Source organism: Lasiodiplodia theobromae (genome assembly GCF_012971845.1).
Source record: "Lasiodiplodia theobromae strain AM2As chromosome Unknown scaffold_45, whole genome shotgun sequence".
Taxonomy (NCBI): Eukaryota; Fungi; Ascomycota; class Dothideomycetes; order Botryosphaeriales; family Botryosphaeriaceae; genus Lasiodiplodia; species Lasiodiplodia theobromae.
The window spans coordinates 58,304-74,477 of NW_023336525.1; the positions used below are offsets into that span (position 1 = coordinate 58,304).

The 16,174-nt window shown below is 53.9% G+C and overlaps 6 protein-coding genes across 6 annotated transcripts; 4 read left to right on the top strand and 2 right to left on the bottom strand.

Annotated features, from left to right (window-relative positions):
- Positions 1–185: 185 nt before the first annotated feature.
- LTHEOB_11125 (DNA mismatch repair protein) lies at positions 186–1,250 on the top strand (the record flags this gene model as incomplete). The annotated part of the gene is made up of 1 exon (XM_035507847.1): positions 186–1,250. One exon carries the CDS (start codon positions 186–188, stop codon positions 1,248–1,250), a length of 1,065 nt encoding a protein of 354 aa, XP_035366701.1.
- Positions 1,251–1,492: 242 nt separating this feature from the next.
- Positions 1,493–4,997, top strand: LTHEOB_11126 (DNA mismatch repair protein; the record flags this gene model as incomplete). Its single annotated transcript, XM_035507848.1, has 12 exons — positions 1,493–1,525; positions 1,584–1,712; positions 1,779–1,821; positions 1,874–2,252; positions 2,300–2,529; positions 2,593–3,381; positions 3,424–3,495; positions 3,568–3,776; positions 3,885–4,166; positions 4,230–4,286; positions 4,329–4,721; positions 4,794–4,997. 12 exons carry the CDS (start codon positions 1,493–1,495, stop codon positions 4,995–4,997), a joined length of 2,820 nt encoding a protein of 939 aa, XP_035366702.1.
- A 1,136-nt stretch (positions 4,998–6,133) lies between these two features.
- Positions 6,134–6,556, top strand: LTHEOB_11127 (uncharacterized protein; the record flags this gene model as incomplete). Its single annotated transcript, XM_035507849.1, has 1 exon — positions 6,134–6,556. One exon carries the CDS (start codon positions 6,134–6,136, stop codon positions 6,554–6,556), a length of 423 nt encoding a protein of 140 aa, XP_035366703.1.
- A 570-nt stretch (positions 6,557–7,126) lies between these two features.
- LTHEOB_11128 (DNA-directed RNA polymerase II largest RPB1) lies at positions 7,127–8,197 on the bottom strand (the record flags this gene model as incomplete). The annotated part of the gene is made up of 2 exons (XM_035507850.1): positions 7,127–7,661; positions 8,148–8,197. The coding sequence occupies 2 exons, from the start codon at positions 8,195–8,197 to the stop codon at positions 7,127–7,129; spliced, it is 585 nt and encodes a 194-aa protein (XP_035366704.1).
- A 2,324-nt stretch (positions 8,198–10,521) lies between these two features.
- LTHEOB_11129 (Elongation factor 3) lies at positions 10,522–13,831 on the top strand (the record flags this gene model as incomplete). Its single annotated transcript, XM_035507851.1, has 3 exons — positions 10,522–10,709; positions 10,772–13,723; positions 13,780–13,831. 3 exons carry the CDS (start codon positions 10,522–10,524, stop codon positions 13,829–13,831), a joined length of 3,192 nt encoding a protein of 1,063 aa, XP_035366705.1.
- A 1,359-nt stretch (positions 13,832–15,190) lies between these two features.
- Positions 15,191–15,646, bottom strand: LTHEOB_11130 (Peptidase inhibitor I9; the record flags this gene model as incomplete). The annotated part of the gene is made up of 4 exons (XM_035507853.1): positions 15,191–15,278; positions 15,415–15,483; positions 15,535–15,575; positions 15,632–15,646. 4 exons carry the CDS (start codon positions 15,644–15,646, stop codon positions 15,191–15,193), a joined length of 213 nt encoding a protein of 70 aa, XP_035366706.1.
- Between the last annotated feature and the right edge of the window lie 528 nt (positions 15,647–16,174).

The following is a 16,174-nucleotide window of genomic DNA, read 5'->3' on the forward strand; positions in this document are numbered from 1 at the left end:
GGCGTTTGTTCCTGGCCGCGGCTCCTCCGAGCACTTTTCTTCCATCACTTGCGTCATCGTACTCTACACCATCGTGGAGCCATTGGCGATTATAAGTCGCTCAAATCGCTGTAAATCACTCATGTACTAGCAGCTATGCTTGATTCATCATATTTCTCACCCTCAAATCCCCACAAACTTTCACGATGAGGCCGCTCCTCCTCCGATCTTTCAAACCGCCGCTCCTCCGGCCCATCTTCACACCCGTCCGCGCCGCCTCCAGGAAGAAATATGTCCCAGACGAGCCCACCATAGCTCCAGGATCCGAAAACCACCATGACCTTCCCTCCTTCCTCGCATACGCGGAGCGCGTCGAGCTCGCCCCCGACCGCACCGTCTACGTCGGCACGCACTACGAATATACCGTCGCCGCCACGCTCAAGCGGTTCGGGTTTCGCCTCACCCGCACCGGCCGCGCCTCCGACTTCGGTATCGACCTGCTAGGCACATGGACTCTGCCCATCTCCGACGGACATACAAAGAAGAAAAGGAAGGACGCTGATGCTCATGCTCTACGCGTCCTCGTACAGTGCAAAGCCAGCAACAAGATCCTCAATCCCAAGAACGTGCGCGAGCTCGAGGGTGCATTCACGGGCGCGCCCGCGCTGTGGCGCGAGGAAGACTTTCTGGGCTTGCTGGCAACGACACAGAAGGCGACGAAGGGCGTTATGGAGGCGCTCGGCCGCAGTCGTTGGCCGATGGGATTCTTGAAGGTGGATCCGGATGGGCGGGTGGAGCAGTTTTTGTGGAATGCAAGCGCGAAAGCGAGGGGGTTGGAAGGGCTGGGAGTCACGCTGAGGTATCTAGTGGACGAGAAGAGCGAAGATGGAGAGATTAAGGTTGACATAGCTTTGACGTGGCAAGGGAGGCCGCTACCGTACGTAGAGTTGGAAGAGGAGGCGGAGGCTTTGCCCACGTTGCAGATGAGATCTGCAGAACTGGAGGAGATGGTGTCTGAACCTGTATCAGAACCTGTTAAAGAAAGGCCAAAAAAGAAGAGGTCTGCAAAACTAGAGGAGGAAAATGTGTCCGAGCCTGAACCTGTGTCAGAGCACATGGAAGAAAAACCAAAAAGGAAGAGGATTGCGAAGCGGAAGGAGGAAAAGGCGTTTGAGCCTGAGCCTGAGCCTGTATCAGAGAACATCGAGGAGAAGCCGGAAAAGAAGAAGCGCGGCAGGCCAAGGAAGAAGAGGGAGGAGGAGGAAGCTTGAAGCGAGCGTATCTGTACGCGTGTACAACATTGTCCTATTTCTTGAGCATATTTAGCGCTAGACTATGTGCCTGTGCTTGCAGAGATACCCCATTTGAATCAATACTGCAAAAGTAGCGTAAGTCAATATATATGCCTGAGGCAAAAAGACGGCTAAGCATTAAGCGGGGCGGCGCGGCGCGCATCACGCGTCATCGCGTCTCCCTCGAACGCGGTTCGCCTCCGCAACCACCATGACCTGAAATGGCGACCATCAAGCCCATAGAGGGCCGCTCGGTAGGTCCCACGCGTCGCCTCACACCATCGATGCATCTACTGACTTGCGACACTTCAGATACATCAAATCCAGTCCGGGCAGGTTATCGTCGACCTTAACTCCGTCGTCAAAGAGCTTGTCGAAAACAGCTTAGATGCCGGAGCCACCTCAATAGGCAAGTCGCGGACAACACTGTCTGTGGATGTCGTGGGCTGACTTTCCGAGCCAGACGTGCGATTTAAAAACAATGGCCTTGACGCAATCGAGGTGCAGGACAATGGCCACGGCATTTCGCCGAATGATTACGAGACGATCGGTACGCTGACTGTCGGACGCGCTTCCTGCCGCTTGCTAATGTGCTGTGATAGCTTTGAAACATTACACCTCGAAACTTTCCACCTACAATGACCTTTCTTCTCTCCAAACCTTCGGCTTCCGCGGCGAAGCCCTGTCCTCGCTCTGCGCTCTCTCAAATTTCCACATACTTACTGCTCGCGCCAGCGATGGTCCGAAAGGCACCCGGCTTGATTTCGAGACCTCCGGCAAACTGAAAGGCACATCGGTTGCGGCGAGCCAGAAGGGAACAACCGTGGCTGTGGAGAACCTATTCTACAACCTGCCGGTCAGAAGAAGGGAACTCGAGAAAAATCTCAAGCGGGAATATGGAAAAGTGCTCGGCCTTCTGCATGCCTATGCATGCATCAGCGTCGGTGTGAGGTTCGCTGTGAGCAATCAGCCTACCAAAGGGTAATGGCAATATATCGCGAGTTTGATAAGGTGCTAACTGACTGCAGGAAGAAAATGGTCGTCTTCTCCACCAAAGCAAATCCCACTACGCGTGAGAATATTGCCAATGTCTACGGCGCGAAAACATTACTGGCTTTGATTCCCCTAGACCTGAAACTGGAAATGACACCAACTACTGTAGGGACACAAAGTGCGAAAAGCTGGAGTACCCAAGACGATCTGCAATCGAAAGAGGTCCGCATCGAAGGTCACATCTCCCGGCCCGTTGTTGGCGAAGGTAGACAGACTCCGGACCGTCAGATGTTTTTCGTCAACTCCAGACCATGTGCTTTGCCTCAAGTTTCCAAAGCCATCAATGAGGTTTATAAGTCTTACAATGTCACCCAATCCCCTTTCATCTTCGCAAACCTCGTCATGGACACCAATGCCTACGATGTTAATGTTTCGCCTGATAAGCGAACTATCCTGTTACACGACCAGATGGCCCTGCTGGAAGCATTGAAAGAAGCGCTGATTGCCCTGTTCGAAGAGCATGATCAGAGCGTTCCTCAGGCACAGCTGGGCGTGAAGAAACTTGGCCAGTTCAAGCCCTTGAGTCTATCCAGGCAACAATCCACGGCTCGAGAGTCTGAAAATAGAGAGGATGCTCCTGATCCTCGAAGTGAGGCTGATGATTCAAATGCCGGTTCGAGCTCGCCACGCACGCACCAAAATGACAGCGCTTCTGCCAGCTTGATACAGCAGTTCGTTGGCAGAGACGCAACAAGCCGAAGCCAGCTTCCGCCTGTTGATCAGACTCGGCGGAAAAGTGGGGAGACATCCAAGGATAAACAGGCGCTTGCCCAATTTCTGGCGAAAGGCAACGAAGGACCTGAGCCCCAGCCTCAAGAGGACGCGGATGACATGCAACTCGACTCTTCACCTCCGAGAACGCCGGTTCTACCCCGAGCAGTACAGGATTTCAATGATCGTATCGCAAGCCAAGAAGCCAAATCTCGCCACAAACAACTGCAGGAGCTATCCCCTGAGCGTGTTAATGACGAGGAACAAGAGCCGAGCATTGCAGTCATCAGGACTTCATCTCAGAAGAGCAACCCAGGCCCAGTTCAGAACGCCTTTGATCGGATGCGTCCGAAGCGCGCGCCAGCAGAAACAGCTACAATTACCATAGGCGACAAGACAACTACGATGAAAATCGGCACTCCTGAAGCAAAACGTCGAAGGATCCATACGCCGAAACATGGTCTGAATGGTGGCATGCTGCCTTCCCCAGGGAAAAAGTCTGGTTTTGTAAGCAGCCTCAAGCTTTTTGCAGCTCCGGGGACGCAAGTCGACGAAGAAAACGACGAGATATCAGATGACGCATCGAATGGCGAGGAGCAAGAAAAGCAAAATGACAGTGAAAGCGAAGAAGCGCAGAACTCTTCCTCTCCGGAAGGGGCTCAAGAAAGTGAAAGCGACGCTGAGATGGCAGAACCTGGAGACGATGCTGAAGACGAGGATGCCGAAGAAGCCGTTGGTGATGTATCAAAGGAGAGACTGTACGACTCCGAGCCTCGCAAAGAAGCCGGTGATAATGATGAGGGAAGCCGAGAAGATTTACCCCGCGCAGACTCTCCTCTCTTTGTGCAGCAAGATGAAGACGAGGATGAGGAATACTTGGACGAGGACGAAAAGAAGGCACGAGAGGACGCCCGCGTCGCTGAGATCATTGCGAAGGCTGAAGAGAACGCTGCGCGACCAACGCAGGACAACATCAAACGAGCTAATAATATCCTCAAAGGAAGCCTGAAGAAGACTTCGACACTGCAGCTGATTCAACATCTTGAGACGTCTGTCTCGCGCATTGAGCAGACTCTATCTCATCTGACCGAACAGCTTGAAGCTTGTGCAAAAGTGGCCGACGGGGACGCAGTGCTTCCGGATGGAAAGACTGATCAGACACCGGAGGAACGTCTATCCCTGACAGTCTCGAAGTCTGACTTCGGCCGCATGCGCATCATTGGACAGTTCAATCTCGGTTTCATCCTTGCCGTGCGTCCTGCTACCGACTATGCTTCACGGTCAACACCCAAGCCGACCTCCGCGCCAGCGCCGTCCGCAATTTCCAATGCAGACGAGCTGTTCATCATCGATCAGCACGCCTCAGACGAGAAAATCAACTTCGAACGCTTGAGCAACACCACCATCCTCGCACCCCAACGCCTCGTGCACCCACACCCACTCGACCTCACCGCCATTGAGGAGGAAATCATCCTCTCACACCCCTCCGCCTTCGCCGCCAATGGCTTCATGCTCACCACCGACACCAGCGGCGACAGTCCCGTCGGCCGCCGCTGCCGCCTGCTCGGTCTGCCCGTCAGCAAGGAAACCACCTTCGCCGTGTCCGACCTTGAGGAGCTGATCGCGCTACTGAACGAGTCGTCGCTGTCGCCAGAGAAGGAGAACAGCATTCCTCGCCCGGGGAAGGTGCGGAAGATGCTGGCGATGCGGGCGTGCAGGAGCAGCATCATGATCGGGAAGACTTTGACGAAGAGACAGATGGGGCGCGTGGTGGCGGAGATGGGTGAAATCGATAAGCCGTGGAACTGTCCGCATGGCAGGCCGACGATGCGGCATTTGGCGACTTTGGGGGATTGGGAAGGGTGGACGGAGGGGGATGGGGTTGTCGGGTTGGGAGAGGTGAAAAAGGAGAAGGGAACGGCGTGGGGTGCGTTCATGAAGGGTGAGAGGAAGGGGGTATAGTGATCGTGTAGGCACACAGGCATCGCTCGGTTGGTGTGGTGTAGGTACTTGTGGATAGGTGTTTATGTGAATATACTGGTATGAACATCTGTAATTGAATCAGGCAGTTGGGCTATCGACAGGTAACCCGCATTCTCGGATTATTGTAAAGAAAATGTATATTAGGTAACTAAGACTCTTTTCGGGTACTGGTGTATTGCATCCGGTCAGTGGCCTTCTTAGAGAATAAATTCTCATCTAAAACATCCACTTACAGATAAGGGAAGGAAGAAGAAAGTGCGTGAGTGAATGTAAAGGCGTGCTAGGGATATAGGAGAAATGCAGAGAAGATAGAACAAAGAGACGGAAATAGAGCGAGGGTGGGAAAATAGAAGGAGAGGATAGACTAGATGTAATACTTAGATGTGTTTTAAACACTTTTCACCTTTCTCATATTTCCTAAGCATAAGCTACCTCTTCCGTAACGTAAGGTTCATTCTCTTTTCCATCTGTCTATTATCTAAGGTCGTGGCTTTCTAAACGGAAAGTAAAGGAAAAACAAAGGCAAAGGCCGAGTAACCTTTCTTTTAGACACTTGCACCCCCCGTTGATTTAAGAAAAAATGGAATCAAGGGAAAAAGTAGTGGTATAAAGGACAAAAGTCATTTCGATTCGGGTATACTAAACGGGTTGGAAGATCTTGCATTGTTTGTGAGCACAAGGAAATTGACCGCTTGTCTCCCTTTAGCAAATGTATGTCACTCTTTAACAAAAACATTAGCTGGAGCGAGCTCAAGCCGCATATGCAGCAATTAAAGCCTCCAAATTCATTACATCAATTATACAAAGGTACCACGACGGCATTAACTGCCTTAAATTACCCACTTAGAACCATACTCAATCTCGAGAAAGCCATCATTGTTTACGTATAACCCCTATATCAAATGGCTAAACAATGCACAACACCCAGACATGTATACAAGACCATTGTTACAGCCGTTTTAGGACTATATCATCAGAAGGACTCGCTCCCGGCTGTCACTCGCTCATGATTCAAAAGCAATCCCGCCAGTTCACCACCACTTACCACCATCCAATTACACTGTGAGCAAAACACGGTAGAAGGACAACAGCGATCTTACGACCACGCCACAGCCATGGTCCAGGAACGTTACTTCGTTATCGGCTACCGCAAGGATGCTGCCCTTGGCGGAAGCTGCTCGCAATGCAGTGAGCAGTATCGCGAAGACTCCGAGCCGAACATCCCCATAACCCTGGTGGAGTGCGGCCAGGTCCTCTGCTTCCGCTGTGTTGAAGCTGTCCATTTGTGGCAGCTGAAGGAAACCCCGGACCGTTACTATTGCAACCACTGCAATGGTACTCACCATACCGGAGTCTACAACACGAACAAGCTGATCAGTGTTGACACGGAGTACGAGTGGCAGAACAAATTGATGCTCGTACACTTCTTCTTTGGCGACGAACCCAAGCCTCGTTCTTCTAAGTCCTCCACTTCAGACTCTTCCCTGGCCCGTCAACTCCACGGCCTCAGCATGGCTCACAGCACGTCTTCAAAGTAGATCTTCTATGAAAAGACATTGTAACGGCTATAGAGATGTAGTGGTGAGATAAAGTTTGACGATTTGAGTAGATATGATGATGAGCGATAACAGAAGTACTGTTGAGTCTGTCTACAAAGGAAGACAAAGGAAAAAATAGAGTCCTGTAGCCGAGATGCTTGATCAAATACAACTTTTTGCTGTAAGTTTCACCATAATTGACATAGCCCTGAGTTTCTAGCAAAGTACAGTAGAATATCGAGTTGAAATCGCCTTCAAATAATCATCTTCTCCTTCCCCATACTGTTATTACTCCATTCCTGACCGTTAGTGTTCTTCACCACCGCTTCTTCAATTTTCTCCTTCAAAAGCCTCCTTTCTGCTTCAACCACTTCCGTAGTGCTATTAAAAGCAATTAGTTCCTTCACTGGCTTCGTCCCCAAAGTCTGACACCTTCCTTTTTCGTACTCTTCCTTCCTCACACCCACCCCTCGCCCTCCCAGTACCGTGATCGGCGCCTGTAACAAGCCGATCGGCAATCCCACGAGGACAAAAAGCCTACCATTCCGCACGGACGGGCTGATCGGCGACTTACGTGGGCGAGGACATGTCCTCATCCGCGTCGTCGCGGGGCTGAAATGTACGCTGCGTCCCCCGCTCCCGCTGAGGCCGCGGAGGGAGCGACGTTGGGGAGAACCGCGGGCTGGCGGGGTCGTAGACTGCAGAAGAAGCAGCGCCGTGCGTGCGCCAAGGGGAAGTGAGGAGCGGGTCGGCGGGGTCGTAACGGGGGTTGGAGGGATCGCAATATGGGTACGTGGGCGAATAGCCCTGGCGGGCAAGGGAGTAGTCTTGGGTGGTTGGGAGCGGCAATTTGGGCGTTGGGAAATAGAGGGCCTGTAGCCGGCCGCGGTCGAGATCGGGCGGTGGGGATGGCGGCAGTCGGAAGGCGCTGGTGTTAGCGAGGTTGATAGAGGTGGCATAGGGAGTGCCAAGTTTCGTGGGTACGGTTGAAGTGGAGGGCTCATGTTTGTCTTCTGCGGTTTGGGTCTCTGGTGCAGGAGTGGCCGTGGAAGCTGCCCGGCTTTTGGTCATCTCAGGGGTGACAACCGTCTTCGTAGGAGTGCTCCTGGAACTAGCAGTTCGTTTGGAAGATTTGGAATTTAGACTCGTAGAGAGTCTAGAGGCTGCGACTGTTTTGGCCTTTCGAGGCGGGTTCTTGCGGGGAATTATGGCCATGTTGTCCTTCTCAGTCACGTTTGGACCAGGATGACGAGAGTTTCGAGAGCGCTGGACTTGAGCTTGGGCTACCAGTTAAATCGCTGAGAAAGTGAAGTGGTGGAGTGATTCTTTGTTCTGACGGATGATAAAAAGGTGTGCCGGAAAAGGTGATGATGCGCTCTTTGTACGGTAACCTACGTCCTGACAGTGCTTCATGCATCGCGTCTGGACTGTACTGATAAGAAATGAATGGGATTTCACGAAGCGTATTGCCTTTTTAAATGATGTTTATACCATCAAGCCCCAAGTTTGTCACTGTTAGCGGATTAGAACCATCAGAAGGCTTGGTTTGTCCCACAGTTTTTCCTTTATCACCCCGTGGAGGCAGGTGCACCAGAGCACGGTAGCCCAGATGAAGGCTTTGGAGAAGGAATTGGATGCCATTGCGGGTAGCAGACGCGTTGTGGATGTAAAGAAGGGCTCATGAAATTGTATGAACGGAACAGGTGGGTGACATTTATCATAAATAGCTGTAGTCGATTTTGTGCTACGTCTGTAACACCATGGTCGCACCCGTGCTGCTGAGCTGGAAGCGAGCTAATTTAGTATCTGCAGCTCGAAAGAGATTAGTGACATTGTTAATTTTCTCTTTTTTTTTTATACCGTAGCTGGCGATACGACTATTCAAAACCCCGGTTACCGATTGGTTTGCCGTGATAGGCTGGTTGCTTGTTCTCTTTTTCTACGTAGCAATCGCTACCACTCGCCTAGGAGGTCAGGCTACCCTCATGACTTTCCTTTTACGCGTTATATAGTCGTGTTACTTTTATGGTGACTTCATTGATAGGAATTATGGAGTGGGGTCCATCTCTGAACCTGAACTTGGCGCTCGCCTTGGGATCCACATCAACTTACCATAATTTTGGCTATGGCTAGCTCAAATGAGATAGAGGCAATATTCTCGCTCATTACAGAATAGTTGTATGTAGCGGATAGACGGTCGGGCCGGTCCGGAAAAGAACGCAATGATGTCTCAATCTTTACTTTTCGGAGAGCTTACATCGATAACTCCGCCCCCGTGCATGAGTCGGGGCCACAAATCCGTGTTTGACCGTGATTCTTGTCGCAAAAATAGTTTCTTTGGATTATTACAAGGGCGGTCGCGTACAAAGCTTGCATGAGCTGAGGTGAGCTGTTGCCTTGGCTGCTGTCAGCATAAGGCGGCATCGACCTCTCGGCGCCACCGCCCACTGAATTAGTACAAGCGTACGCTATCTTAAAATGTGGAGAAATCCGGGGTAAGTATCGATATCAAAAAGCATGACTGATGGCGAGCGTCGTTGATGTTGTCGCTCAGCACCACTTCACAAGCGAGAATTGCAGCGTGCGGCTAACAAGCGCAATCGGCGATCAGGAATGAACAAAGGTAGTCTGGCGTGCCTGGGTTCAGGGCAACAATAATGGGTAAATGCCAGTCCCGGAGCGGGCGAGGAATGCACATGGACGAGGCCGGTCGTGGAAAACAAACCGCGGCACTGGGCTGCACTTCCGGGACAGCAGCGCCCGGTGGGCAGTGTCACAGGCGCAGGGCTGGGTACAAACTTTTTTTCTGCAAACCCTGATCGCCGCTCGGAGTGGCTAGGCCCGCAGAAATTATTGCAGGGTGCTGGGAAAAACTTCAGGAACGGGAAGGTGGGCGACGGCCACCGCCACTGCGGCTAATCTCAGATTGCAAAGCGCAGGCATGAAAGACCGGCTTTTCGAATTGCGAGGCTGGAGAAGGCGCGAGCCGGCGACCACAGTACATAGGTACAGCAAGGGCGGTGGAAGATGTCGCAGGCCCGTCCGTCGGCCAGTGTGTTCTCGAAGGCTTCGATGCAGCTGCCGCTAACGGGAAGAGTCGGTGAAAGTGACGATAAGCGCAGCACCGCGGTTGGCTGGGCCGACTAGGGTCATGGCGAGCCAAGTAGCCTCGTTGGGCGGCGCCTGAGCCTTTCCGGCAGCCCTGACGGGGCACGATGTCGGCATACGCGCCGAAGCAAGACGGCTTGTGCTGGCTGCGGGGGATAAGGGATAAGACACACAGCCGTGGGGCGCTCCGTGTGCGCGGGAGGAGGGTGCAGCAGAGAAGAACACGTACTCAGCGAACGGTTGATAGCGTGGCAAAAATAGCAGGCTGAAACGCAGGCGCAGCGCAGCGTAGCCAGGGACGCAGAAGTACGGTCAGCGCTGCCCCAGGCCCCAGGCAGAGAGCAGCCGCGTGCGGCGAGCGAGCGACGGCCGAGGCGGGGGCACGGCGTGGGCTGAAGCGGCGAGATGCAGGCAGGCTTTGTGTCGCGGCAAAACTGGAGCATTGCACTCGTCGGGCTGCGAGGGCAACAGCGAATTGCGACGGCGGCGTTGAGAGTCGGTCGGCGGGCTGCACTGGACCGTGCGCTCAGATCCCTGCAACGCTTACATGCACAGGAAAGGATTTTTTGTGCTGATAGTACAAAAAGCGTCGCCCCCTCTGCGTCGCACCCACCCTCCGCAACTCCCTCCTCTCCCTCGTCCTCACCTTTTTCTCTTTTTGCTTCATAGAAGGGTCTTCAGCTGCGCGCCGCAGTTAGCAGACTCTCCGTGGCTTGCGTCTCGATCGCACTGTCGCGTCGCCACTAGATACCCGACCGCTAGATTTCGACTTTTTCACGGCCCCACCAGGCCTTAATATTAAAGCCGGCGACGCCCCCGACCTTCTCTCTCTCCAACCTTCGCACCTTTTTGTCAAAATGGCTCCCGCCGCTGCACACCCCACCGCCGGGCAGGTCAAGTCCGAGAACGCGAAGAGCGTCAAGGTCCTGGAGGAGCTCCTTGCGAAGCTCAGCGTCTCCAAGGAGCAGGATGAGATCCTCTCCACCTCCCACGACCTCGCCACCTTCATCAACGGCGACATTGAGGAGGGCGATGCCCCCACTCAGTAAGTCTCCGCTCTGCATCAATGCCCTCTTGCTGCCCTGCACCTGCTGACCCTCTCTCTAGGGCCGTCGCTCTGCTGAAGAAGCAGCTCTCCAACAAGAAGGATGCCAACGCCAGGGAACGCGCCCTCGATGCCATCAAGGCCATCGCCTCGCACTCGACCGTCTCTCCTGCCGTCGAGCCCTACCTCGTTGCCCTTCTGCCCGCCACTCTTGCCGCCATCGGCGACAAGATGGTCCCCGTCAAGAACGCTGCCCAGGCTGCTGCCCAGGCCATTGTCGAGGCCACCAACGCCAACGCCGTCAAGGCCGTCATCCCCGCCATCATCGACTCCCTCCACACTGCCCAGAAGTGGCCCGAAAAGATGACCGACCTGCAGTGCATTGAGATCCTCGCCGAGAGGTCCCGCGCTCAGCTGGGCTACCGCGTCCCCGAGCTCATCCCCGTCGTCTCCGAGGCCATGTGGGACACCAAGGCTGAGGTCAAGAAGGCTGCCTACGGCACCATGGAGAAGCTCTGCGAGCTCATCTCCAACAAGGATATCGAGCGCTTCATTCCGGAGCTGATCAAGTGTATCGCCAAGCCTGAGAACGTCCCCGAGACCGTTCACTTGCTCGGTGCCACCACCTTCGTCTCCGACGTCCACGAGCCTACCCTCGCCATCATGGTCCCTCTGCTTGAGCGTGGTCTTGTCGAGCGTGAGACTGCCATCAAGCGTAAGTCGGCCGTCATCATCGACAACATGTGCAAGCTTGTCGAGGACCCCAACATCGTCGCCTCCTTCTTGCCCCGCCTGTACCCGGCTCTCAAGAAGAACTACGACACTCTCGCCGACCCTGAGGCCCGTGAGAAGACCAAGCAGGCCATCGACACCCTGTGCCGTGTTGGTAACATCGTCGATGACAAGCTTCCCGAGCGCTCCCGTGCCGGTGACGTCTCCACCATCCTCCCCGTCCTCAAGAGCGTCCTCGGCGACAAGGGCAACAACGCCAAGTTCGAGCCCATCTACGAGTACATTGCCGCCATTGCCGGTCAGCTCATCGACGAGAAGGAGCAGGAGTCCGCTGTCTGGGCTGCCAACGCCACTGCCTACTTCAACGCCATCGTTGGTGAGGAGAAGGCCAAGGACGTCGCCGATAGCCTCCGCAAGAAGACTCTTCCCGGCTTCACTGAGGCTGATGAGGTTCCTTCTGACGAGGAGGAGGGTGAGGACCTGTGCAACTGCACTTTCTCCCTGGCCTACGGTGCCAAGATCCTGCTCAACCAGACTCACCTTCGTCTGAAGCGTGGTCAGCGTTACGGTCTGCTCGGCCCCAACGGTTCCGGCAAGACCACCCTGATGCGCGCCATCAACAACGAGCAGCTTGAGGGTTTCCCCAAGCAGTCCGAGGTCAAGACCGTCTACGTCGAGCACGACCTTGACTCCGCCGACACTGAGCAGACTGTCATTGGCTGGACCATGAAGAAGCTCGAGTCCGCTGGTGTCACCAAGCCCCAGCCTGAGGTCGAGAACACCCTCGAGGAGTTCGGCTTCGTTCGCAGCCAGCTCGATGGCCCCATCACCGCCCTCTCTGGTGGTTGGAAGATGAAGCTGGCTCTTGCCCGTGCCGTCTTCGAGGAGCCCGATATTCTTCTGCTTGACGAGCCCACCAACCACTTGGACGTCAAGAACGTTGCTTGGCTCGAGAACTACCTCACCACCTCCCCTTGCACCTCCATCATCATCTCCCACGACTCCAAGTTCTTGGACAACGTCATCCAGCACGTTATCCACTACGAGCGCTTCAAGCTCAAGCGTTACCGTGGTAACCTCTCTGAGTTCGTCAAGAGGGTTCCCTCTGCCAAGTCTTACTACGAGCTCGGTGCCTCCGAGATGGAGTTCAAGTTCCCTGAGCCCGGTTTCCTCGAGGGTGTCAAGACCAAGGCCAAGGCTATTGTCCGTGTCAGCAACATGACCTTCCAGTACCCCGGTACCTCCAAGCCCCAGATCTCCGACATCACCTTCCAGTGCTCTCTCGGCTCCCGTATTGCCGTCATTGGTCCCAACGGTGCTGGCAAGTCTACTCTCGTCAACGTTCTGACTGGTGAGCTCATCCCCACTTCGGGTGATGTCTACCACCACGAGAACATCCGTATTGCCTACATCAAGCAGCACGCCTTCGCCCACATCGACCACCACTTGGACAGCACTCCCTCCGAGTACATCCAGTGGCGTTTCCAGACTGGTGAGGACCGTGAGACCATGGACCGTGCCAACAAGCAGATCACCGAGGATGATGAGAAGGCCATGGACAAGATCTTCAAGATCGAGGGTACTCAGCGCAAGGTCATCGGCATCCACTCCCGCAGAAAGTTCAAGAACAGCTACGAGTACGAGTGCTCGTTCGCTCTCGGCGAGAACGTCGGCATGAAGAACGAGCGCTGGACTCCCATGATGACTGCTGACAACGCCTGGATCCCCCGTAACGAGATCATTGCCTCTCACTCCAAGATGGTCGCCGAGGTTGACCAGAAGGAGGCTCTTGCCAGCGGTCAGTTCCGTCCTCTGGTCCGTAAGGAGATTGAGGCCCACTGCGCCAACTTCGGTCTGGACGCTGAGCTCGTCTCCCACTCCCGCATGCGCGGTCTGTCCGGTGGTCAGCGTGTCAAGGTCGTCCTTGCCGCTTGCTCGTGGCAGCGTCCCCACTTGATCGTCCTTGACGAGCCCACCAACTACCTTGACCGTGACTCTCTTGGTGCTCTGTCCAAGGCCATCAAGTCTTTCGAGGGTGGTGTCATCATCATTACTCACTCTGCTGAGTTCACCAAGGACCTCACTGAGGAAGTCTGGGCTGTCATGGACGGCAAGATGACTCCTTCCGGCCACAACTGGGTGACTGGTCAGGGCTCTGGTCCTCGTCTGGCCGAGAAGGGCGATGAGGAGGACAAGTTCGACGCCATGGGTAACAAGATTGAGGGCACCAAGAAGAAGGTCAAGCTTTCTTCTTCTGAGCTCCGCAAGAAGAAGAAGGAGAGGTACGTTTACCCTTTATCAGTTTTGTTCACGATCAAGATGCTAACATACTTTGTAGGATGGCCCGCCGCAAGCGTGGTGAGGAGGTCTTCTCTGACGAGGACGAGTAGATTCGTGCATGAAGGGTTCTGCGAATCTTCTTCGTGCTTTTTCTTCTTGTTTTTTCAGCGATTCCCTGATGTGGACGATCAAAAAAGCATAATGGTGATGGTTTGTCTAGATGCCGGCTAAACACGTATCAAAATGATGTGTGGTGCTTGGCTGGGGTTGGGTTCGGCGTCTTTTCTTTCTCATGTTGATTATGGTGGATTAGAGTCATGGCTTATGATTTCCCACTACTGCGATCATGATGCGCACAAAGCAGCATCTGCTTGGCAGATTAGACATAGATCTTGCTGCTTCGAAAAAAATTGAAGACCCTTGAAAGTTCAATTCCTGTCAAGTTTGCCGTGACCTCTGCTCTTCCTCGAACCGATGGCGCGGGGATGCATCACGTGAGTGGCAAGCCACTTGGACTAGTCAACCATTCAACGTCAATTCTCTCAGCTCTTACATCACTCCTGATGTGGCAACACGGTCCACAATCGAGCTTCGGGTTACGTGTGCCAATGGTAGGAGATTATATCGATTGGACGGAGAGTGACGTACCGGTAGTCCACTTGGTATAGAGGTGAGGCATCATGGTATACTGTTGACAATCAGTCACAAGGGTCCGGCCTTAGCCTCAATTGTGTTTTTTGAAGCATCATTAATGCTTGCTACCTACTTTATGGTGATTTGAAGACTCATGGCAATGCCTTTCCAGCATCTGTGGTTTCCGCAAGGCAATTCGAAGAAGAAACATGTTACTTGCTATTACAGCTCGGCTTCGTCAGGTTTCATGCTAGGACCAAGGAAAGAAATAACTGCTGTCATGAAGTAGTGCAAAAGGCGCAGGCGTTCCCCGGATTGATGGATCTTCTTGCTCATATCATTAGGGATAAACAATTGTTATCAGACACGACGATGAACGGACAAGACTATCCATAGCAATTTGTTTGTGAGTTACTATTTCGCCAGCAGAGGCCAGAATGCTGTTGCCTGCATTGAATGTGATTGCTACTGCATATGCCGTGTGACGCGATTTAAGCCACCGATGGATACTTGCAGGTGCATTTCATGAGCAGGGTACGTGATCAGCACGGCAACGTTCGCCATTTGTTTCACGACAGGCGACAAGCAAACATTACGGGCTGGGTCTACCCGCGTCCATGCACATGTTGTACGCCGAGTGCAAACAAAGGTGCCTGCCTCTGCTGAACGAGCGGCAGCGTAGGGTTGTCATCATGATCTTATCCATTCGTGAGGGTATCTAAAGTATGCAGTACGCCTCCCACACGATCCCATCTGCGTGTACAGACCTATTCAGGCTGTTTATCTACATCGCAGCGCGGTATCATTTCTTTCGACAGCGAGCAAAGCAACGCAGTCTACTGGGTCTTGACTACCTGATCGGCCTCGACGGTGACGTGCTCGTTCGTCGCAAGCGAGTGGACGGTGCCCTCGGGGAACTCGGCACTGTGATGGATGGCTCTGTCAGTGGCACGGACAACCATGTATTTGGGCAACGGCGTGATGGTTATCTTGCGATTGTAGTGATGGGAAATGCAGGCGGGTATCTTGTCTCCGGGGCTGGAGGGTGGGGTAGTCGTACGTGAAGCCCTTGATCAGCTTGAACTCGTGGGTGACCTTGCCGCCCTGGTCCTGAACGGACTTCTTGGCGCTGTGTCGGGAATCAGCGGTTGTTCGTGAGAGGAGATGGTGGGAGCCTTACTTGTCCAGCTCCTCGGCGCTGGCGCCTTCCTTGAGGGTGACCTGACCTAATGTTAGCAACAACAACGGCGACCAAGCAGCAGTAGTCAAGTTCATACGTTGATGGCAGGCATTCTGGCAGTTGCGGTCGTGTATCGACGAAGTGTTCTGAGGATCAGGGTTGTGATGAGTTGAAGATGGGCGAGTGTGGTGATGATGGGGAAGAGAGTTTAAGGTGAGCGAACAGGCTTATGTATCACGCTGCCCCTCCCCCTCCACACAATCAAGGCCGCTGCTAGGCGCCGCTCGATGACGTGCGTTGGCCTGGCTGCGGAGCCAGCGATAACGTGGCGGTCAGCTGGGCGCGGCCAAACGCCTCATGTTCGGCGGCTGAGACGCAGGGTATTGGCTATCGTATCACTACTGCCTGCTAATCCGTATGAATCGTTGTAAGCGCGAGTTCCCCGCAGGCGGTGCTGAGCACGACCCTGAAAGAGCGACGCCAACTGAGCAGTGCAATGAGGGGCAGCGAGTCCCGCCGAACGTCGGCGACTCGGCGACTGTCTTATCGATAACGGCCACACTTGCCTTTCAGGGACTAGCGCAGACGTGTTGCGCCAAAATTCTCTGGGAGCTGTCGCGACTTTTTCGATCGCCGTGAG